The sequence below is a fragment of the Sesamum indicum genome, linkage group LG6 (genome assembly GCF_026168435.1).
Source record: "Sesamum indicum cultivar Baizhima isolate 11 linkage group LG6, ASM2616843v1, whole genome shotgun sequence".
NCBI classification, from domain to species: domain Eukaryota; kingdom Viridiplantae; phylum Streptophyta; class Magnoliopsida; order Lamiales; family Pedaliaceae; genus Sesamum; species Sesamum indicum.
Genome location: NC_142662.1, coordinates 26,526,128 through 26,548,606, shown reverse-complemented (window position 1 = coordinate 26,548,606; position 22,479 = coordinate 26,526,128). Strand labels below are relative to the sequence as shown.

Sequence of the window (22,479 nt, the reverse complement as noted above, 5' to 3'; positions counted from 1 at the left end):
TGTAATACTCTCGATATGCCTTATTACTGACTTATTACAAGTTGAAGATATACCTCCTCCATGCATTAATGCATGAAGTTGTATGAAGGTAATTTGATTACAAATATTTATTTGACACGTAATAAATCAGTAATAAGTCAATTAAAGATAACAATAGACTTTTTTTCTGTTAATCTCAGCAAATTTAATGAAATTTGACTAATGAATGGACTTATTTGTTAAACGGAAGCAAATTTTAGAGGTGCTATATGTAATTTTATAAACTACAAAAAAAATTACGTATAATTACATCAAATCTCAATAAAAAAAATATAATTATTCTTAAATTAAAATAAATGAATTAATTCATGAACCTCAACCTAGTAGATAAAAAATTGTGACGTTAGAATATTGGGAAAAATGCATCCCCAGGCCAGAACCCATTCATTTATGGCATCCATCCATAATATTAATTTAGAGGGTGAGAGATACAGCAACGGCAGCATCAATTGGGCGAACCTGCCTGCAATCTGCATCCGCCCCGAGATGCTCTTCCATGCCATCACATTAAAATCACAACACTCAAACATTGGGTGCGAATATGGACGCCCATTCACAAATAACTACGCTAGCTAGCTGCCCCTCTCCCACTCATTTTTCAATCATCTCCCTCTTTTTTATCGACAAAATTCTAACTCAATCACATCAAATCAATTATATAATAAATATAATATATTTATTAATGTAAAATTTATAAGATGGAAAAAAATACAAGTAATTTTTTTATAATGTCGTAAATGAGCAAATTAACTCCGTATGAAAAAATAAATAGTAATTTATCTTCTTATATTTTTTAAAATACAATAATTCACCCCCAATAAGTTTAAAAATGAAGCGATTTACCCCCTCATTGCTTTATTTTAAAAAATATAAGAAGTAAACTACGCTATATTTTTTTCATAGGGAGTAATAAGCTCATTTTCAATATGGAAGATAAATTGCAATACACCCTTATAAGATGTCATTTGATTGATTTGGTTCAAAAAAATTTAATTTAATTAAAAAAATTTCGTACTCAGCAAATATCTTTACATATATATATATATATTGATGCCGGCAATCATATCTGCTCCTAATCTCTAATTGCTCACGTATACAATATTGATTACTTGATATTTTTCTACTATACGTCATCCTTAATTGATATAAATTTGAGGAGAATGTGCTCCTTTACTTGACACAATGAAATTTAAGCGGTATAGATGACTTTGAGATTACAATACAATTGCAATGAACTACGACAACGAGCTTTAGTTACTATTATCGAGCCGATTCAAAATGAAGCAAATAAAAAATTAAAAGTGATTTAGTGGGCTATCCCAACTAATAACTCAAAGTAAATTTTGGCTAAGTCTAAAACAAATGAATTATGAGGGTCTCATGATATATATATTAACAAAATATTGGAAATTAAAAGAAAGAGAGCAGTAATTATGATTTACGAGAAGAGAATGAAATAAATTTGTGAGAAAATTAAAAATAAATATATAACTGAAAATTCAAAATGAATCATCAGCGGTGCTGCATGCAAACGCATGCAACATCTAAATCATAATTAAAAAAAGTTACAATAATCTTCACACACACTCAACTCTGAAGAGGGAATGTAATAATGTACTCGAGAAATAAAGAAAGAAAGTTTGTGTAGTTCTTGTCCAAGAAAAACAGAGAGGCTCTCTCATCAATCATTCGACTGCCCACTTAATTCCCATACAATTATAATTATACATTAAGTCCCAACAAAAATACTTTCTCCTAATTTCACCCTCAATCTCTTCCATAATCAATGATTTTGGAACTGTCAATTAACGGCTCCGTTAAGTTAATCTGGACAATCTTGATGAGTTCATTGATTTCAGCAAATTAAACTATCCTACACAAGCTCTCTGATTCTAAAAACATATCCTTCCGTTTCTAACCTGGATATCATCGTGATTACCGGACCCGCCATCAGCCTCGTCATCGTAGTCGTCCTCATCGCTACCAATACTATCATCATCCTCGTCGTCGACGTCTTCTGCGTCCTCGTCGGATGACAGTGGTACCAACCAGCACGTGCCGTGCAGGTGCCCGTTCAAACACACGAAATACTCTAGAGCGCCGTCGCTGGACCCCAGCCGCCTAGCCGCGCTCTTCCTGGGAATCAGCCTCGCCGCCGTCATGCTCCACACGCGGGCGCCGCAGTACGGACACTTCACCCCTGCCTCGAACTCCACCTGTCTCCTTATCAGAAAGTCCCGTGTCCTCGACTTCATAAATGCCCGAAACACCCCTCTGTATATTCCGACGTCGTCTTGCTTGTCCCCCGTCGGGTGCTCGCACGGGTCGCTCACGTACAGGACATCCCCTCTGCAGTTCTTCGCCAGGAAGCTCCGACCCGAAGTCTTGGAAAACCGGGACGATTTAACGAAATGACCCGGGGAAGGCTGACTCAGCCTGAAATGCCGAGTCGACTGGCAGCCGCCGCAGAAGAATAATAGCTTGGCCAGCGTGTTCCAGCCTCCGATCATCCGGTTGCTCTGCGAGCCCTCTGTCAAAGTTGACATCATCCGCGGCGCGCGGTACAAGCAGAGCTCCCGCCAAAGGAGGCGTTTAGCCAGGGCGCGGAGCCGGCGGTTGACCGCCGCCGTTCTGCAGAGAGTATGGATATCCCATTTCAAAGACTCAAAAACCAAGATGAGAACTCGCTCGTTGAGTATCCCAGAGTCGGCTGACTCATTGAGCCGGGGCATCTGGCTCGAACTCTCACTCTCACCCATTTTGAGACACATTATCCAGTGGCGTTGAAACGGTGTCGACTCGACGCGGGTTATATAACAGGGGAGGACACGTGGAGAAGGGAAAATAATGAGTGACAAACAAAACCCAGGAGGAGATGATACGTGTGTTCTCATCATTGGGAACCTAACACGTACCGGAAGGCGATTGGTGCGTTGAGGCCCTGAGGAAAACATAGTGGAGAAAGATTGTAAGAAAAAAACAAGAATTGCCCCCGGCGATGGGAAATGATGAGAAGGAAGAGGGTGCCACGTGGTGGGCAGAAGATATCATTTTCGTGGCTCGAAATATCTGAGGAATACGTGGCGGATTAGGAGGAAGGGAAGCAATAAATATCTGGGTTTATATAATTTTAGTGCTACCTACTAATTGTGGGGGTACACGTGGGGGTAGGTATTTGCAGCCCACGTAGAAAGTTTGACTTTTTGGATGACTGGGAAACTACTGTTTGCATGTGTTGTCACATGGTGAGGGGCGCGGGATTGGGGGGTGGGAGGTTTAAACTTTAAATTATCGGACAGGATCTATGAAAGTGGAATTTTGAAAGTGAAAGTTTTCTTTCGGACAATCATTCTTTTTAATTTCCCATACTAATCTAATAATCTCTCTCTCTCTCTTTCTATTTGTCCAATTCTAACCAACTTATCTTCAACATCAATCTCAGTTGGATTTACATACAATCATCACTCCCACAACCATGTCACTATATATGATTCACCCTAAAGTACACTTATTACTTGTCCTTCATCGCTAATTCCATTTACAACACACACAAATGTACAAAAAATCTTAGATAAGATGAAAACAGCATCATTCATCTATTTATTTTCATCAATAATTAAAAAGTATCTGCAATAACTTTCTACTTTTGTAATAAAAATAAGTTGTAAAAAAAATATTGTAACAAGCAGTAATAATTGTTGAGAGTATTTAAAAATAAAATTAAAAGTGAAAAAAAAATAATTGAATTTAGAATGTCTGGAAGTAAGCTGCTTATAATTTTCGAACTGAATCAACTCGATTTAAATTGTCTAAAAGTGAAAGTTATAAAACAAGAACACTCTTTTAATTTATTTTCAATAAGTATTTGCAGATACTCTTTTAGCTGTTATAGTTGATTCATGACAAGCAAATGTGTCATTTTACTTCCATTGCCGCATCTTAAGTTATGATTATACAATTAATTAAAACATGTATATAAAAAAACGAATAAATTCAGACATTACATAATTTTTATTATTAAATTAGAAATACGACGGGTGGAATACTTTACAGATTTTTTCTTTTTTTTTATTTGCGCAGCCGCTTCCACTTCCTTAAACAAATTAAAAATAAATTAAAAAAGACATCAAATTATGTGTACCTCCCATTTAACAAACCTTGGATCCCTCCTGCCTACAAAAGAAATAACCCAAAGTGATTAATGATGTAATTAGGAACAAACAATTAATATCATTAATTTGGGGAAATCAATGTTCATTAAAAGTGGGGTTTCCTTAATTAATAGTCTGGTTAATGTGAGATATGTCTGCCTGAGCCTGAGGGATTAATGATTAAATTTCCTCGTATGGAAAAGACAAAAGAGACCCTCGCAGACAGCTTGCGACGTTTGGGCTTTGTACGATATATGTTGGGACAAGGCATACCTTGAATCCACTAATTCCTATGGAATTGACATTGGTTTCTGGTAGGGACAGAAGACGAATACGCGTGGTTGAGTGTAGGTAGGGTTTCTTGATGTTTTTCTTATAATTTTTTCCTATTCCAAAATATTTTGTCCACAATTTTTATTTTTATTTTTTTTTGAGTGCAAGAAAATTCGAAATGTAAAGAAATTAAAAAATAAGATATTTCAAGTATATATGGTTCTAACAATATTTGAATGATAAGAGGAATTCCCAATAATCTCATGATTTTGGATAATGAAAAAAAATTCTAGAAAAATATAGTAAAATTTTGAAGTGGGGAAGAAAATCAACATTTTGTATATCTATTTTTGCAACATAAATAGTATTTTTTAATAATTTATTAATTCTAATTTTATTTGTTTAGAAAATGATATTCATTAAGTGAAGAGACGGACAAATTATTAATTTGATTTTGTGTGTTAGATCCATTGGGTATGGAGTCGGGACATGCCTGATGCTGGATTAAAAATTAGATTTTGAGTTTGAAAAAAAAAAAAAATATGATAAATTTTGAGTCCAATAAAAATAGGGCAGTTGCCATTTTAAGGTATCGTAGATGATTGGCACGTGCTGAAAGAATGTTTGAATCAAACATTTGGTTTTTAGGACAGGTGGATGGTATTTGAACCACTTTATTGGTAATAATATTGTTTAAAAAATAATTTTAGGATTTTATTTTATATATTTAAGAATGCATGCAAAAGTTGGGTCAAGTACCTTAAACTCTTATGGGCCGGCCCAAATATGAAAAGTTGGGTAGTCCAACTGCGAAACTCCTTTATTTCCATCTTTTTGTAGCAAGTATAGAAAGCCCATTATGCAGCCCAATAGTGATTCGGCTCAATATTCGTATCTATAGACGCTCCTTATCCCGCACGCCACCGGTGCACGTTAGAATCACCCCCCCTGCTGCAAATAAACCAACTCATTTCATATCTGTTTTTCTCCTATTTCGCTCACATTTTCTTCCACAAAACACTCACCCACAGCCACAACCTTCTTTCACTAACCCCCCTCACTTCTCCTCTCCCATCCGTCGATAAGGCTTGGGGTTTTGTACAACTACTCATTTAAGTCTGTATAAACCATTATATCAGGGCAATTGTAGTTTGAATTGGGTTTCTTGTAAACACTTTTAGTAGGGTGTTAGGGTTTTTGTTCTTTCTTGATTTTGTCTTCCAATGCCTGGGAATTCTTCGTTGGTGTAGTGTATTAATGGCGCCCAGCCGAAGGAAAGGTGCCAACAGAGCGGCGGCAGCGGCCGCCGCTCGGCGGAAGTGGAAGGTCGGTGATCTTGTGCTTGCCAAAGTCAAAGGATTTCCGGCCTGGCCTGCGACAGTATGTCTCAATCTTTTTTGTTTTTTCTTTGGCGCAATGATAAGTTTTCTTAATTTTATTTCCACTGGTTAGTTGGATTTTACTGCTTTTCAGTTCCTGGGTTTTGTACTTATGTTCTGTATATGTTGTTTGGTATCAATGGATCTGGCTTAAAAATTGTAGTTGTAGCTTCAGAAGTGTGTTTTGTCCCTTTTGAAGTTTATATCTGCATGAACATGCTGTTTAAAATTGAAATAATAAGAGTAACTTTATGCTCTGAATGAAAATTAGATTCAGTAATGAATGTGCAGGGGTTATGTATGGGATTCTTTAGAAGTTGGAATGCACTAGCGTAATTTCTTGATACAATTGTGGCACTAGTTAAATTTTGGGATATCTGTACTCTATTATGTATACAGTCCAGAATGGATCTCGTAACAAACTAGCTTTCTTGGTGATTGAGGTGCTAGAAAATTCTGATGATGGTATTGGACTTGTGGATATTATTATAGAGGTACATTTTCGGTGATATATATCCCATATAATATAATGGATTGATATAGCATTGCTTGTAATCAAAGTAGAAAGTTGGTTCTTCTGTAACTTGTATTCATGTGTCCTCACTAAGGATGTGAAGACTTTCTGTCATTCCAAAGGTGTTTTTTTCGTTATCCTTTAGGCCAACCAGAGAATTTATACATGCATCCAGTGAGCCTTTTTCAATAAAATGCATATATGCAGATAAGATATTTGAAGTAGGTAGATGTTGCAAATTTTCTTTATCTTTATACGTTTATCTTCCTTGCGTTGGCTACTTAATATGTTACAAATATATTTTTGGATTGACATTCTTCAAACCCTGTCCTGTCACCTTAAGGAAGCCCCCCAACTCTCTTTCCTAGTGCAACTGCCCAATTTGTACCATGGGAAGATTCTCCTCTCTTTCTTCATTTAGGGAAGCATATTCTCTCAATAAGTATCCCGTTAAACCAGAGCATTCTATTATAGGGGTCCGAGCTCAATGTTAGCGTGTCGCACCCTTCAGGCTTCAACATATTAGAATCTAAATTGTGAGATGGGATATATGAACAATAATTGTATCTCAGGACTTTTTACATAGACGTTTATTATCATTTTTGGATTGCACATAGGTTCCTGTATGATGTAGTATGCTTTTAGTGTGGAACTTTTTATTCATTATTTGTTCTAAAAGGTCTTGAGGAAATAGAGGGTTGGTAGTCAAGATGTATTTAGAGTGTGGAATGATGGAATGGACGATCATTTGAGCAGAGCATTGCAGGCAAGTTTGGTCGTGGCCATTTCAAAAAAATTGCCCTGCTAAGCCTGCAAAGATTCAAGAAGATTATTTGATGTGGGATGTTAAGAAACAAAACTGAAAGAGATTTTTTGGTTCCCCCACGTAAGAGACCAAATGGTTGCCCGTGCCATACTTTACACGTATTTCTTCAAAACCTTGTGATTCTCTAATACTGAAAACCATTCCACATTTTGGTCAGAGGTAAGTCTCAGTGGAGTAGAGGGGGATTGGAGCTCCTTGAAGTTAGGAGAATCTGTACATCCCTGACTTGCAAGCTACAGGCCAATGCATGAATTCTTCTGAAATTAAACACTTGTAATAGATCATATGCATTCTATTCTCAAGCACCCATTTCTTTTCCTTGTAAGGGAACTTGGCTGACTATATTGTTTAGTTAGGAAAGAGACCAAAACAATGAATGGTTTGGCTCGGAGTGGGATATGAATACTTCTTTCTGTTCAAGAAAATTCCGTTCTGTGGGTCATGAAAAAGTAGATCGATTTGGATCATGCATTTAAAAGTTGGAGGAATTTGATGAGAGAAGAGGCAATAGAATGGATAAAAAGATGTCACTGCTCCATGACATCATATTAGTCAAGGTCTTTCATCCACAACCATGGAGAACGAATTGTGTCCATGACATCATATACGTCTTTCATATGCTGCCGAAAACTAGAATCTACGGTTTCCAGGCGATCACGAAGTCCTGTAACCCCTAAAATTAAATTGTGTGAATGTACACCTTCCACATCTTCCCTCATCACTGCACTTTATGAACTTCCGGAACTTGTTTGCACCAACTAGTGAAGTGATAGCAATAGAATGCTTCATGGTGGTTGGTGGTGGATTTGACTGGGTTGTGACTGTATGAGTTATTATGCTTGTTGGCCCTCTGTACATGTGACTTGAATCGACATGAGACCTTGAGAAGTTATTATGTAGAATAAGTCGCACTTTATTCATTTGTTTCTATTTGCTGAGATAGAATTCTCTTCAGTGGTTCCATGCATTATGACTTTAGCTTTCATGGCTAGTGGATTCTTTTCGCATTCGAAAGGTCAGTGGTTTTACTGAGTATTGTTTCTTTCTTTTCTCCATGGCAGGTGAGTGAGCCAGAGAAGTGGGGTTACCCTGCTGATTGGAAGAAAGTAGTGGTCTACTTTTTTGGGACTGAACAAATGTGAGCTCACGTGTTTCTGTTGTTACTTTCAAAATATTTTGCCTTAGGTTCCCTTAGACTGATTCATCGCATTTGTTCTCCTCATCAAAATTTTGATTGTCGGTTAAGTTGAAGATCTTTCTCTTTCATCATTGGAAATCTTGACTTCTGAATTTCTAGTATAATGTTTGATTGATGACATACACTTGATGTATCTTGTAGATACTTTCATTTAGTCACTTTTTTTCTTGTTAGTAGCATGACTGATTGCACGTCAAATATCCCCCTGTCCTTATATTTTAACTTCCATTCTAAAATGGCACTTGGAAAGCTTCTGGCTTCAGAAGTTAGGCAGTCTTAGTTTTTCTGATCAATTATTTATATAAATCCCTGCTTTCAGTGGGAGTGGTTTTATAGATAATTCTTAGTATAAATCATTAATTTGCAGCTCAGAACAATTGCATTCTGATATGTGGAACTGAATATTGGCAAAAGCTGTTAATTTGCAAAGGTTAGCTTCACCATGAACCTTAGTATGGTGAATCAAGCTTACTAGGTTCTCAATAGAGTAATCTGAAATAACTGACCGCCGCATCATTGGTTTCTAGTTAGCATATGGTGTGGGAACTAATTGTCTCTTTCATTTTGCTGCTACATACACTAGCCAATTTTGGTGATGTATTTTAGTTGACTGGATACAATTTATTTTCTGTACACATTTGCTGCCGCACTTTCTTATTGAGGTCTTCTTCAAGTATCTTAGCCACAGTAGTTATATGTCTGAACATCGCTGACAAGTATGGAAATTGTTATACTGGAGTTATGGTTTGAGAGTTCTGTTGCACAGTGGAGCAATGGAGGTCAGTCATTAATCAGGTGGCGTCAATACTAATACAAATTTCCCATTTATTTAATTGATAAGTTGATTGCTTAACAAGAGGAGATCCCCAGTTGAGAAAATCAGATCAGCCAACTAGGGTGTTGAGTTGGAGTATTTTTAGAATTTAGGAGGAGCTTGAACTGATATTAGGGCAGCATGGTTATGGGTTGTAGTTTGCTCTTCTGGGTGGAAAATTTTCACTGCTGGTTGGCTGTGGAATATATATATTAACAGGAGGTTCCTGATAGCTTCTATTTGCTTTTGCTTTGTAATGTTTAACTCCATTCCTTCTCAATGTTTTCATGAATAAGCAGCTCTCTGTTTTTCATAAGTTACAGGAGTTTAGCTGCTTGTTGTGTTGACTGCATGAACTCTTGCTCCATCACTTACTGAATTATGTCACATATCTCTAATTATAGTAACTATAGTCTAACTACCAAAACAGAGAGATGATGTGCTATCGTTAATAAACAGTGATGTATAAATTTGTTATTGCTTAGCTGGCTGTTTATTTGCAGTGTGTGTTTAAGGGTACATCTAAAGTGCATGGTTGGTATTGATATTCTCATTCAAATGTTACACTGCTCTGTGTTGTTCTTTAAGAATTTTTTCTATTGTACAGTGCCTTCTGTAATCCTGCCGATGTAGAAGAATTCACAGAAGAGAAGAAAGTGTCTCTCTTGGGGAAACGCCATGGAAAAGGTGCTGATTTTGTTCGTGCAGTAAAGGAGATAATTGATTGCTTCGAGAAGTTGAAGGAACAGGACCAGGTTAGTAGGGTTAACGGCACTGAGGAAACTAACATCACCAATATAAACAACTCAGAGGAATCCTTGATTAAAGCTGTGAAGGATGAAGCTGCTGTAGTTACAGTTAAACCACTTTCTATGGGGACCAATAATGATTTGAATTCTCTAACTGAAGTTGCTGTAGCTGCAGCAGCTGAAGATGCTTTGCATGATGAGGAGATCCCATTGGTGGAGGCACCTTCTAATTTGGTGCTTACAGGATCACCTGAGTGTACCACTGATTTGGCAAGACACAAAACTGATGTTGCCCGATCACAAAAAAGTGGCTCCAAGAGGAAGAAGCTTGCTCAAAGGTCAAAAAGTTCTTCTAGGAGAGATGCAAGTAGACCCCGAGGTATGGTGCTGCCTTCTATTAATAACACTAGGAGCTCTAGGCGCTCGGGTCCTAATGCATTGCAGGATAGATCTGTGAGACGAAGTAAAAGGATTATGAAATCGTCTGATGATTCTGAGGAAGAAGGCATCCACTCACATGCCCTTGAATCAAATGATAGCATCGAAGAGAGTGATCCTGAAATTATGGCAGTGGATGCTGATAGGCTTGGTACCAATGATGGACCCAGCAACTTGGCTAGCAAGCAGGAGCCTTTCACTGAAAATGATGAAGAGGAAACAGAGTTAAGTCATAGGTTGGACTTTCAGACTAACACTGTCATCCTTAAGAAGAAAAGGAAGTGTAATCGGAAAAGACACCACACTGATACTGTTGAGGCGGCTGAACTCAATATAGTAACTTCAGATGCTGAAGTGCTCAGAACTGGGTGTGCTTCACCCAGTTTTAGTGAGAAATTGACGCAGCGATATGTTAAGGATGATGGTGACGAACACTTGCCTTTAGTCAAAAGAGCCAGAGTTCGTATGGGCAGACCATCACCGACAGCAGAGGAAGAAATCACTTTCCTTCATAAAGAGGAGAAAGGGTCTGCTGCTCCTGAAAGTGTTACTTCGCAGCCCTCTGGGCCCTGGAGCCGTGAGGTGGATGCTCCTGCTGATGGGAAATCTGCCCCCATTAAAGAAGATCAAACTCATGGATGCTTATCACGTGTAAGTCCTGCTCGAAAGCCTCACTTTTGGGAAGCTAGAAAGAATTTTGTGGATGGGGAAGCTGCTTTACCTCCATCCAAACGCCTTCATCGGGCCTTGGAGGCCATGTCTGCCAATGTGGCCGAGGTTTGTCAAAGAGCATCCAGTTGTTCACCAGCTCCGAATACTCAGAGCAATGAGTATTTTCCTTCTTCCATTCCAGAGGTCTCTGAGCTGTCGGTGGAAAAGAAAGCTGTTAATGAATTGGGATCAGGAGCTGTGGGGAATATGATCAATGGTGATTCCGTGTCGAGTGCTTCTGTGTTCTGTGCCATGCCAAATGTGGAAACATTGGAGAATGATGCAAAAACTATTAAACTTGTATCAGATGGTGGTAAAGCAGACTCATTCGAATATGTGGAAGGTGTTGATACTGAATGTCAAAAAATGTCCCCATTAAATGAGTTCCCTGCAGAAATTGAGCATCATGTAAAACTAGATTCACTTAATGTTGGTGAGCGATTGGCTCATTTAGACAGCAGTGCTCTCGGTTTGAAAATGTCTCCCATTGATCACTGTGCGACTGAACAATCAGGGTTGAACAAAAATGATAAGGAATCTGATCATGAAATTTCACAGATGGATTTAGATAGAATCAAACAAGTTGCTGGTGGTTCACCTAATATCAACACTGGTATCCAGCCTGACAATGCAGATGGCGAGGGTGATGACACACAGAAGATGAAGAATCTTTTATCAGCTGAGGATAACCAAGACGGCAAGAGGTAAGGTTTTGAATATGCACCATTTCTCAGTCTATGTTCTGTTTCTTTTCCCATAAATAACATTGTATGTATAACTGTTGTGCCATGTTTTGCTTTTCTGTGTTCATATCTTCAGGTCTGAGTCTGTGGAAGAAGCAAGGCCAGCATCATTGGATTCAAATAATATGCTCTCTGTTACTCCTCTGAAGGCTCTCAATAGTTGTTATCATCAATCTCTATTTCATTCTACTTCTGTTTCTGATGATCAGATGGATGATAGAGCAGTTTCGGTCACTCAGTCTTCGTCGTTGACTGATGGGCCAGACTCTGTTGCAAGGGAATCTCCTCCCAGTTCCTCCATATGCAATATATCTGCATCAGATAATAATCATTCTCTTGAAAATAGTAGTGCTTGCGGTCCTGATGTCCAGTTCCATTTAGAAAAAGCTAAACTTGTTGGCAAGTCTAGCGGAAAAGGAGATTCTTTATCATCCTTTGAGGCTGTCATTGGATCATTGACGAGAACAAAAGATAGCATTGGTCGAGCTACGCGGATTGCAATTGACTGTGCAAAATTTGGTTTAGCAACCAAGGTATACCTCTCCTCGTAATAATAAGATTTTATTGGTCCCAATTTTGATGGGACCAGTTAAAAAAGTGGCACATGCTTTGCTTTAACATGGATGATTTCCAATTTAATTCTTGTCTGCTCGTTGGTTGTATGTTTTAGTCACAACTCACAACTTGGCCTCTATTGATTGATCCATAGGAAAACTTGCTTAATTTTGTAGGAACTCTTCATTGTATTCTCCTCCCACATCTCCTTATTCAAGAAGTTTTCTAGCTAACGACTCTTTAGGATGCTCTATCTCAATACTATTTATGCATGAAGAGCTATGAAGTTGGATATTAATAGAGTGCACGTTGGTGATAATTTAGTATTTTTTTTGCTCTAGGTGGTGGAAGTACTGTCTCGTAATTTGGAGATTGAGTCAAATTTACACAAAAAAGTTGACTTGTTTTTCCTTGTGGATTCTATCACTCAGTGCTCTCGAGGCATGAAAGGTAACTTAAAATTTAACTTTTTCCTTATGGTAATTAATCTATTTCATGTGGCCTGCATTGTACCTGAGTTCTTGTACAGTTGCAGCATGTATTTCTTGCGTTATTTTATATGCTGAATATGTTTACTTGTTCAGGTGATGCTGGTGTATATCCCTCTGCAATCCAGGCACTGTTGCCCCGTTTACTATTAGCTGCTGCCCCTCCTGGCAGTAGTTCCCGTGAGAATCATAGGCAGTGTTTGAAAGTTAGTTGAGCAATCGCTGTCTTGATATATACTTTTGACCTTTCTCTTGCTCATGATCCCTATGTTTCATAATATATGGTGATAATGTTCTCTTTCCTGGCTTGATTGATAGGTTTTGAGAGTTTGGCAGGAGAGGAAGATTCTTCCCGAACCCATAATTCGCCACCATATTCGGGAGCTTGATGCCCTTTGTGGTTCATATCCTACTGCTGGCTCTCGTCGACCCTTGAGAAATGAAAGGGCTTTTGATGATCCTATTAGAGAAATGGAGGGCATGCTGGTTGATGAATATGGGAGGTAATTCTTGCCTCAGTTTAGATGAAGAATCTGTTGTATTAAAAATGTTTTTACGTCTGGGTAGGATGGTATATCTTTGTACAGCCACTAATGAGCTTTATCCTTTTCTTTTAGCAATTCGAGCATTCAGCTTCCTGGTTTCTGTATGCCTCCTATGCTGAGGGATGACGGTGGAGGAAGTGATTCTGATGGAGAGAGCTTCGAGGCTGTAACCCCAGAGCATAATACTGAAAAACTTGATGGAGAAATGACTCAGATTCCTGCAGTTGGGAAACGCAGCCATATCTTGGAAGATGTAGATGGTGAGCTTGAAATGGAGGATGTGGCTCCCTGTTGTGAAGTCGAAATTACATCCACCAGTAATATTGGTGGAGCAGATTCAACACAAATGTTACATAATCAATCTAACAGGCATTGTGCAGCACAATTTACCGCCCAACATGCGAATGATGTACAACTGACACCTGCTCTTTTGTCAAGATCTCCCCCGCCCCCCCCTCCACTTCCACCATCATTTGCTTGTCCTGCAGTGCTTGGTTCTGTTACAAATGGTCCTAATTCAAAGCCTTATTCGAATTCTCAGGTTTGTCTTTGTCCTTCCTCCATACCCATCCTCTCTATAATACTGCTACCATGTACTAACAAGTTACCAAAGATTTTAGTAATATGTGTTTTACTTGATCTTTGTGCGGCTGCAGAAATTTAACAGCAGTGTGCAGGAATCCGCAGTGAACCAGTCTGCTTTGTCCAGAGTCAACCCATCAACCGTGGATGCTGGCCATCTACATGTTCATGACAACAAGGGTTTTGAAGCCAAGCTGCCGAGACAGATGCCTGAAGCTAATAGTGCTTCCTCATTCAGTGATCACCCTACCTCATTTTTATCTGGTCGAGGTTCTAATAGTATCCAGCCAACTGATACTTTCAGCAAGGGTTTTCATTTGCGCCCTCCTCACCCTGCTCCTTCAAATCAATTTTCATATGTGCAAGAACAACGGATCCAATCGCGGAGAGATATCCCACCTCCTTCCCACCTCAACAGATACCGTGCACATAATGCAGAAAACGGAAACTTTTACAGGGATCGTGATAGAAATAAATATGGCCCACGCGACAATATTGGAGAATGCTGGAAGCCTCCATTTCCATCCCCTGGTAACTATGGCTTCTACTGCTTGTATTCTAGCATTTCGGGCATTTTGATTAATTTTTGAATTTGGATCTTGCTTATCCAGAACCTTTCTTGTCCTCTTCTTACCCAGGTCCATGCTATTCAGATGGTAACAGGATAGCACATGCACCCGCGCCCATGTCGTACAGTGGCCTGCATGAGCCAGCATTATCTAATAGTAGGTGGAATTTCCCTCCACGGCCCATGAACCACAGACATTTTGATCCCTATAGACCACCTTCTGAAGGTCCTATTCCTGTCGCAAGTAGAGGTGTGCCATCAATCTTTTTCTTGGATTGAGAAAAAGTAAATCTGATTTTGCCAACTTTTTGCGAGTTCATTACATCTGATTTACTTAAATAGAATAACATGTGTGAGATGATTGTGTTTGGAATTCTATTGAAAAATCTTCTTCAGCCTTGTAGTGAAATACAGTTTGCTGACATTTCTTGCAGCAAGCAATATGTCGGATAGTTCTCTAGTGCTTATCATGTTGATATTTTCATACATCTATGATCACGATGAATATCTATTTTCGTCTTTGCTAATATTCCTGAAGTTTCATCAATTAGGTGTGGATTCTGTAGATGACATTTATAACTTTGCCAAACACTTTTTGAGAAACTCAGTATGAAGGATTTGGGATGATTGTTTGCAAGGTACATGTGCTGTTTAGCAATAAACAAATCATTGAGGTTTGAATGCCACTCCAACATCACCCCCACCTAATTTTGTAAGCAAATTAAATGATTGAACCTGTTGACTGGTCGACGTTGGCCGTAAATGTAGTTGTATGAGAACTAGTGGATGAATAGACTGAACATGAGCTAAATGACTCGAATGACAGTTGGAGTATAATGGCTTTGAAAGATTACTAAGAGGAAAAATGTACGTTTAACATTTGCTATAAGAGATGATATATGTTGGTACACCTGAGATTTGACATCCTTACTCCATCTTCATTCCTCAATGAAGTTTTCTTCCCTTATGAAGTTTGAGTAGAGTTCATCGATGTGGATAGAATCTACCTGATTTTTGGATATATATAGCCAAAAGAGTCCTTGGACTATTAAGTCGGCCTACAAAGCTATGTTCAAATATTGTGGAATATGTTGGTGTCACTTTTGCATGGATGATGTGTCACGTAGGTGACTCGCAAATAAATGCTTGCTCTTCTTTGAGATGGCTGTATTTTATTTTGAGTACTGTTGCCCTTGATAGAGGTGAACATTTTAAGTTTGTTGTTCTAATTTTGTCTTTGGGCTGAGGGATGAACCAAGCTCCCCATGAAGCAGGACTAATCATTCAACTGTAACTGGTTTTGTACAATCATTGATGGACCAGATAGAAGTACTGTTGCCAGTTTGTTCAAACTTACGAATAGATGCCTTACCCCTTTGGCGAATTTTTCTAATTGCTTTATGTTTCAGGTCCTAATTTTTGGAGACCAAGATGATTTGTCTGAGGAGCTGCTTCAAGCTGGTATTATTCGCTACCCTTTCTATTTGGTTTCCATTATTTTTTGAATCACATATCCCTATGTGCTTATTTTGGCATCTCTGAACAGGATGGATTTTTGTTTGGTGCTATGGCTCGTCTGAGAAATTTCTTCTTATAATCGACTACTGTGGGACTTTTAAAAGATATTGTCCTTGCTCTGGCCAAAGAAGAAGGACGTCATGCTCCTTGCTTGATTGTATATATATGTATGTAGCTGTCCCGTCTGTCCAAAATGAATAGATGATTAGCTGTCCCATTTGGGCATGGAGATGCGGTGTTACCCCTAGGCTGTTAACTCCTGTGTATTGATTGATTATAATTCTCTGAATTTTGTTGAGCGGAACCATACAATTTATACTTGTAGGCTGGTAGAATTTGAGATCAATCTTGAGGCAATGATCTGTGATATCTGCTCGCGCCCCATCTCTCCATTGTAAAAATGTTAACTTAGCTGTACATTTTGAGCAGTTCTACCTCCCCAGTCGATCAGAATGATTCATGCTCAATTTGCATCTCAAATACGTTGCCAATACTTATCATGTTCCTGTGATTAGTAATTATGATGCTGAGGGGAGTGATGGTGATGGTGTGTACTACTGAGCTTCTTGATTTTGAGTTCTGAATTTGAAATTAGTGCTATTAAACTGGTTGATTAAGTTTTGATATAGTTCTTTACCCAGAACATGTAACTGTGTTCAATATATTTTTCGCTAGAGATGCTGAGGTTTATAGTTTTTTCGCTTGGCTATAATTTCCAGGACCGAAGATAATTGAACAGCCGCCTCCACGTAAGATCACTAAAGTTTCATACTTTGCCGATTACTCGTACACTACGCATAAAGCTCTTATTTGTTTTAAAAGAGAACTAGTTGCTTATATCTGTCCAGGTAAATTTATAGATTAGCATTTTTGAACAAGAACTATATGGATGGCATGCCATAAAATCTGATCAAACTTATTATAATGTATCATTAATAATAATTTGATTATTAATTTTGGGTCATTGAATGATCTTTTATAAATCGACTCGAGCTCAACCAAAACCAGCAAAGAAAGATTAAAATTTATTGGGATTTTTAGACAATTAAGCATTTGTTCCAATTGAAAGTGGGGTTTTCTCCACGTACAAAATTGTTGTATTTGCGTCCGTACATGAGATACAAAAATTTGCTATCTAGAATTTATTAAAAAAACAGGAATTGACTACACATAGAATTTATTTGAAAATGTAGACTTATTTCTTTTTCCTAATTTATTTTTTGAAATTACATTAGCATCCCTTTTAAAAATTCTCCTTTTATACTGGTCTTCTTTATTAGGGTATGATGAAAAACACTAACATAAATAAAAAAATTATATAAGTTTTGAATTTTACTTCTCCTTTAATATTCTCATATATGTTTCTTTACTTATAAAAAAATAAATATGATATATATATGGCATGAAATTAACTTCATTACAATTTTCTTTTTACAAATACAAAATTATTAAATGACAACATTTAGGGGTGACATTGAAGATTTATGTTTATACAAACCCTAACGAAAGATCTCATATGTAAACAATGAATTTTTGAAAAAAAAAGTGTAAATGTAATTTTAAATTTATTAGAAGGAAAACATAATTTTACATTTTTAAGCGTAATTAATCATTAAAAAAACAAGAGGATAATGAACAAAGAGTAGGACTACAACCATTAAGAACATACAAACAACATTCAATAGGAAGACAAGAAAAAGGGAGTTTCCGTGTGTTGGATGAATTGAATAGCATTAGCAGTTGTAAGATGATAAGCCTGAGATATACATTACGTGATTTTCACATTATTCATGCGCTCATTCAAACTGCACTCCTCTCTTTCACTTTACCACCTATCATTCGTCAACTTCGGCTGCGAAAATTACCTGGTCACTGAATTGTTCGCCGTAGATAGGAAAAAGGGTAGAAAGAATTAAATGGGTGCTTCTTCTTCAGTCCCACAGAAATCCCTCCACGATTTCACCGTCAAGGTTCGTTTTTTCTGTGTATGTGTTGGGTGTAAAATTATTTACCTTTGCTGTATGGAAGAAGAATTATGGAAATTTTCTGAAGTTCTAATTATTTCGAACAGGACAGCAAAGGTAATATCGTGAACCTGAAGATTTATGAACGGAAGGTCTTGCTTGTTGTTAATGTTGCTTCCAAATGGTGAGGCCCTTCTTTTCTTTCTTGATGTGTTTTTGCGTTTTTCTTTTTCTTTTTTTGTTGGGTTTTCTTTCTGGGTGGAATTTTGTATGTTGGTATCTGGGCACGTTGTGATTGTCTGTGTGATTGGCTGAACAGCGGGTTCACGAACTCAAATTACACCCAGTTGACTGAACTTTACACTAAGTACAAGGATAAGGGTCAGTTACTTCTTTTTACCTGGCTTCTTGCGATTTATCTTTTTGTTTTTTGGAGGGTATGTTCATCGATGAAGCACTTTCAATATCTAATCATTGATGTTCTCTTCCTGTAACCATGATTTGAAGTTAAGGAAACTTTTGTTTTCCTTTATTATGTCTTTGGAGCTTTACAAATGAAGCTAGTGATTTTGCATGGGTGCTTGTATTTCTAATATGATTTTGTATCTCAGGTTTTGAGATTTTGGCCTTTCCATGCAATCAATTCATGAATCAAGAGCCACGATCGAGCCAAGAAGTAGAACAATTTGCCTGCACACGATTCAAGGCTGAGTATCCCATCTTTCAAAAGGTAAGTAGTTTCATTTGGTTACTCTCTTGGGATTTGCAAAAATATTTCTTATTGGAAGTATTTAGCATTGGACATGTTGAGGTTGCTCGATAATGCTTTTGTTGTTTTATTCTGTTGTGCTTTGCCTCAGTTCTTTGTTTATTCGAAATATTGATCCATTATATTGATGAACCATTGTGTGGAAAAAAAATCATTTAATTTTAGCCATGCTATACTTGAAGTTGAATTAAAGGATTCCCTGGAAGGCTGTTTGATGTAATGGAATAGCATTAAGGCAACCAACTTTCTGAGAGCTGACTGAAGTACTATTCAACGAGAAGTAAAAGGAAAGAAAACTAATGGAGTTATAGTTCCACGCCCCTATAAATAGATTGGTCAACATGAAAATATCGGAGTTGTTATCAGGCAAAGGAATTCTTCATGTGCAAGGATTTCGGCTGATAAAGTAGTAAATAGGGGGTGTATCAAACACTTATTAATCTGTGACGCAGACTGGAAAATATTAGAGCTAATTCAAGTAAGTGCAGAAACTACATTCTCTAAAACGCATTATGGATGAACAAATTTTACATCAACCAAGAGTCATGTAGAGTAGTTCAAGAGGTAAATTTTGGAGTTTGGTCTAGATATGGAGAAAAGGTACATTATAGATTGGCTAAAGGAGTTGTTCAAATTCACTATGTGTTGATGAATGGCATGTGAAATATATGCGGCAGCATTGTCGGGTTCCATTATTTAACTGATTCTGTCCTCGAATTTGAAACCTATTATCGGATCCCATGCAGACAGGTTATCACAAATCAAGCCAACCCTTTTCTGGAAGATTTAGAAAAATAAAAATGTTCACAAGTTCAGTTAGGCTTTATTGCAGCTACGCTCTGCCTACGGGCTACAGATTAGCAAAAAAGTGTATCCAGATGATACTTGTTCTTAGAGCAACATGAATATTATTCAAATCTTTATGCACAATTTAATTGTGAAAGAAATTTATCTTATTATATGCTGCTTTGTGTGAATGAATATTGTAACAGGTCTTATCTTGCTTAATATCTTAGTATAATCTGTTTCCAGTTATTGTAGTTGAATGTTGAGTAGAACCTTCTTAATATTAGCAACTGCCTTAATGAATATTTCCAACCATTTACACTTTGGAAATTCTTCTTTTCTTCTTTCAGACTTGGTGACTGGCCAATAATGATGTCCACTATCTGCTTTATTGGTGGTAGTAGTAGTGGTGATTAGTTGCTCTATGTTTTCATAAATATGTTTATGGGTCTTTATTTGGATGCTCAAGGGGCAGCCTTCACCAATTGTTTTCACTCTGTCCCAAATCATTTGGAATTTTCCTATTAGTTTTTTTGAGTTATCCATCTTTGAGGCAATCCATTAGTTTGATTTACCCTCATTTTGCTCTAACTTTAGTGTGGGAACAGAAGTTTCATGCTCCTTACTCATTAATTTTTGTTGGTTGGTCCACCCCCCCCCCTCGCTTTTAGTTCAAAAACCCTCTTTTCGTTGGTTTTAGAATATAAACCTGTGTTGGTCTTTCTATGACAAACTAACATAAGGTGCTGGATAGAGAATGATGCTGGAATACTGGCAATGGAAAAGTGGAAATTATTATTGTGTATATCATACAAATATATGTTTCTCTTTCCCAATTTTGTTGTTTGTTCCGACTTTTCAATTACTTATTGATAATGTTTTACTGTTGAGGTAAAAGTGAATGGACCAGATACAGCACCAGTTTATAAATTCCTTAAAGCAAGTAAAGGTGGTTATTGTGGTTCTAGCATCAAATGGAACTTCACCAAGTTTCTAGTTGACAAACATGGGCATGTAATTAAACGCTATGGAACGGCCACCTCACCTTTGGCAATTGAGGTTTCTCTCTCTCTTACCCCCCCCCCCCACCCCCCTCCTTTTCTGTTGACAAACATGTTCATGTAATATCTACTTACATTAATATTGTGTTTCAACCAGGTTGCTTTAGTACCTCTTGGAAAGTTAAAAATGCACATGAGTATCACTTATGGATCTCTTTGAGCATATGTTTCACATGCTATTTCGCTTTTATGATTGCAGGACGATATTAGAAAAGCTCTGGGAGAAACTTGAGTGACTTGTGTTCAGCTTAGACGTAGACTAGAAAACTGAACTTATATAGTCCACATAATGGAAGCATGCGTGTTGTGAACTCTGAAATGCAGCAAATTAGATGTGTATTTGGCTATGTTACTTTTGGCCTCGTCAGTGTGACATACAAACATGGTTGTATATCCCTGGTGTGGATCGGATCATCTGCTATGCTGTGGACCATGTGTTGTTTCCTTAAGATTTGTGAACTTCGTTTCCTCGGGTTCACTATGTAATCTGTTGTCTGTATTTGAAGTTAGTTTAAGTTCAAACAGTAGTGATTGTGATGGTACAAGACCATTCACCGTAGCGTTGGTTGTTGATAGTTGGTATGATGTCGAATTCTGAAGGATATTGTCTATAATCCCTTTTGCAGTGCTTCTTCTGCTACTATACTATGACGGTAGCTATTGAATCATAAGAAACCACTGTTCTGTCATTACCCCACCTTCATTATTTCATTTTAGTTCATATTTCTGGTCACCATTCTTGGACCATTTTCACTTGGCCTCATAATTATACAACAATTTCATGAATGATTCTATAGGTTTGGGGGTGTATATATGTATATATATATATATATATTCAGTGATTTGCATGAACATATTTCATGGGAGCTGACCTTTCTCTATTCCCATTTTTTATGGAATTTTCAGCATTCTTTTATCTTTATTTTTGCATAATTTTTAAAACAATACACACATTAGACATCCGGAACCAAAAAGGTATCATCCATAGAGAAACGGAGGGTAGGATAGGGAAACTAAAAACCAACACACGCACACACACGCACTATAAATATGCCATAAATTGAGTTTCATTAACTCAATCTGAATTAAAATTTCTCAATGGAACACCCCACCACACTTGTTTCATTCCCATTATCCACATAAATGTATCATTGATACATATGCATTTTGTCCATCAACTTATTATGTACATGCACTCAACATCCGATTTTCTCTCGATTTGAATTTAGAAAAAAGAATTATTAAAATTGTTAATTTAATAGAATTTCAAAAGACGAGCACCGATACAATTATAACTTATGGGCATCTCATAAAAAATAAACGTTGAAGCCTTATAAGTATGATGTAAATAAATAAATAAACACAAAAATGATAAGTGTTATGGCACAAAAATAAATAATTATGTTGAATAGATGCTAAAGCATTGGAGATTTGACATTGAGATAAAGAGATAAGGTTAGGAAGCTTCATATGCTTCACTTTAGTTCAACATAGAGAGATAGGCTATCACGTGGGAGTGGGGCCTTTACCTTATCCGGGCCCATTGGGCCCACGGCCCAAGTGAGACGTCCTAGTCAGATTAGCCCAAATCTTGGGTCAATGCCAAGTACGTGTCCACCAAATGGGTCACAAATCAGGCCCATGTCAAGTCGCCATTAATTCGTCACAAGGAAGAAGACACACATGAAGCTTTTTTGAAAAGAAAAAAAATCAATTAAATGACTTCAAACTAGGGTTTGTCACGCCGGCAATGATGAGCGACCGGCTTGTCGGAAAAAATTTGAGTTGGGGCCATAGTTTCAATTAAT

General features: G+C 37.5%; 3 protein-coding genes across 4 annotated transcripts; 2 read left to right on the top strand and 1 right to left on the bottom strand.

Annotated features, from left to right (window-relative positions):
- Window positions 1–1,665: 1,665 nt before the first annotated feature.
- On the bottom strand, window positions 1,666–2,834 carry EDL3 (EID1-like 3). Its single transcript, XM_011081512.3, has one exon. The coding sequence runs from the start codon at window positions 2,808–2,810 to the stop codon at window positions 1,932–1,934; it is 879 nt and encodes a 292-aa protein (XP_011079814.3). The 5' UTR covers window positions 2,811–2,834; the 3' UTR covers window positions 1,666–1,931.
- Window positions 2,835–5,412: 2,578 nt separating this feature from the next.
- LOC105163360 (Tudor/PWWP/MBT domain-containing protein) lies at window positions 5,413–16,571 on the top strand. Of its 2 annotated transcripts, none has more exons than XM_088881282.1 (12): window positions 5,413–5,843; window positions 8,244–8,320; window positions 9,802–11,796; window positions 11,912–12,368; window positions 12,732–12,840; window positions 12,975–13,084; window positions 13,197–13,381; window positions 13,496–13,964; window positions 14,101–14,536; window positions 14,644–14,823; window positions 15,983–16,034; window positions 16,120–16,571. In XM_088881282.1, exons 1-11 carry the CDS (start codon window positions 5,721–5,723, stop codon window positions 16,006–16,008), a joined length of 4,167 nt encoding a protein of 1,388 aa, XP_088737408.1. In that variant the 5' UTR covers window positions 5,413–5,720; the 3' UTR covers window positions 16,009–16,034; window positions 16,120–16,571. The 2 variants fall into 2 exon arrangements, with proteins under 2 accessions (XP_088737408.1, XP_011079974.2); XM_011081672.3 differs by having other exon boundaries at window positions 5,414–5,843; window positions 14,080–14,536.
- Window positions 16,572–17,772: 1,201 nt separating this feature from the next.
- LOC105163237 (putative glutathione peroxidase 4) lies at window positions 17,773–21,360 on the top strand. The gene is made up of 6 exons (XM_011081513.3): window positions 17,773–18,061; window positions 18,163–18,239; window positions 18,375–18,436; window positions 18,667–18,785; window positions 20,502–20,669; window positions 20,871–21,360. The coding sequence occupies exons 1-6, from the start codon at window positions 18,008–18,010 to the stop codon at window positions 20,901–20,903; spliced, it is 513 nt and encodes a 170-aa protein (XP_011079815.1). The 5' UTR covers window positions 17,773–18,007; the 3' UTR covers window positions 20,904–21,360.
- Window positions 21,361–22,479: the final 1,119 nt, after the last annotated feature.

What these genes read in the sequence shown, in the direction of transcription:
- EDL3 (XM_011081512.3), bottom strand. Translation starts at nt 2,810, where the DNA reads ATGTGTCTCAAAATGGGTGAGAGTGAGAGTTCGAGCCAGATGCCCCGG.
- LOC105163360 (XM_011081672.3), top strand. Translation starts at nt 5,721, where the DNA reads ATGGCGCCCAGCCGAAGGAAAGGTGCCAACAGAGCGGCGGCAGCGGCC. An exon ending in GATAACCAAGACGGCAAGAG is followed by an intron (nt 11,797 to 11,911) that starts GTAAGGTTTTGA and finishes TCATATCTTCAG; the next exon opens with GTCTGAGTCTGTGGAAGAAG. An exon ending in AATTTGGTTTAGCAACCAAG is followed by an intron (nt 12,369 to 12,731) that starts GTATACCTCTCC and finishes TTTTTGCTCTAG; the next exon opens with GTGGTGGAAGTACTGTCTCG.
- LOC105163237 (XM_011081513.3), top strand. Translation starts at nt 18,008, where the DNA reads ATGGGTGCTTCTTCTTCAGTCCCACAGAAATCCCTCCACGATTTCACC. An exon ending in AGTATCCCATCTTTCAAAAG is followed by an intron (nt 18,786 to 20,501) that starts GTAAGTAGTTTC and finishes TTTACTGTTGAG; the next exon opens with GTAAAAGTGAATGGACCAGA. An exon ending in CCTCACCTTTGGCAATTGAG is followed by an intron (nt 20,670 to 20,870) that starts GTTTCTCTCTCT and finishes TTATGATTGCAG; the next exon opens with GACGATATTAGAAAAGCTCT.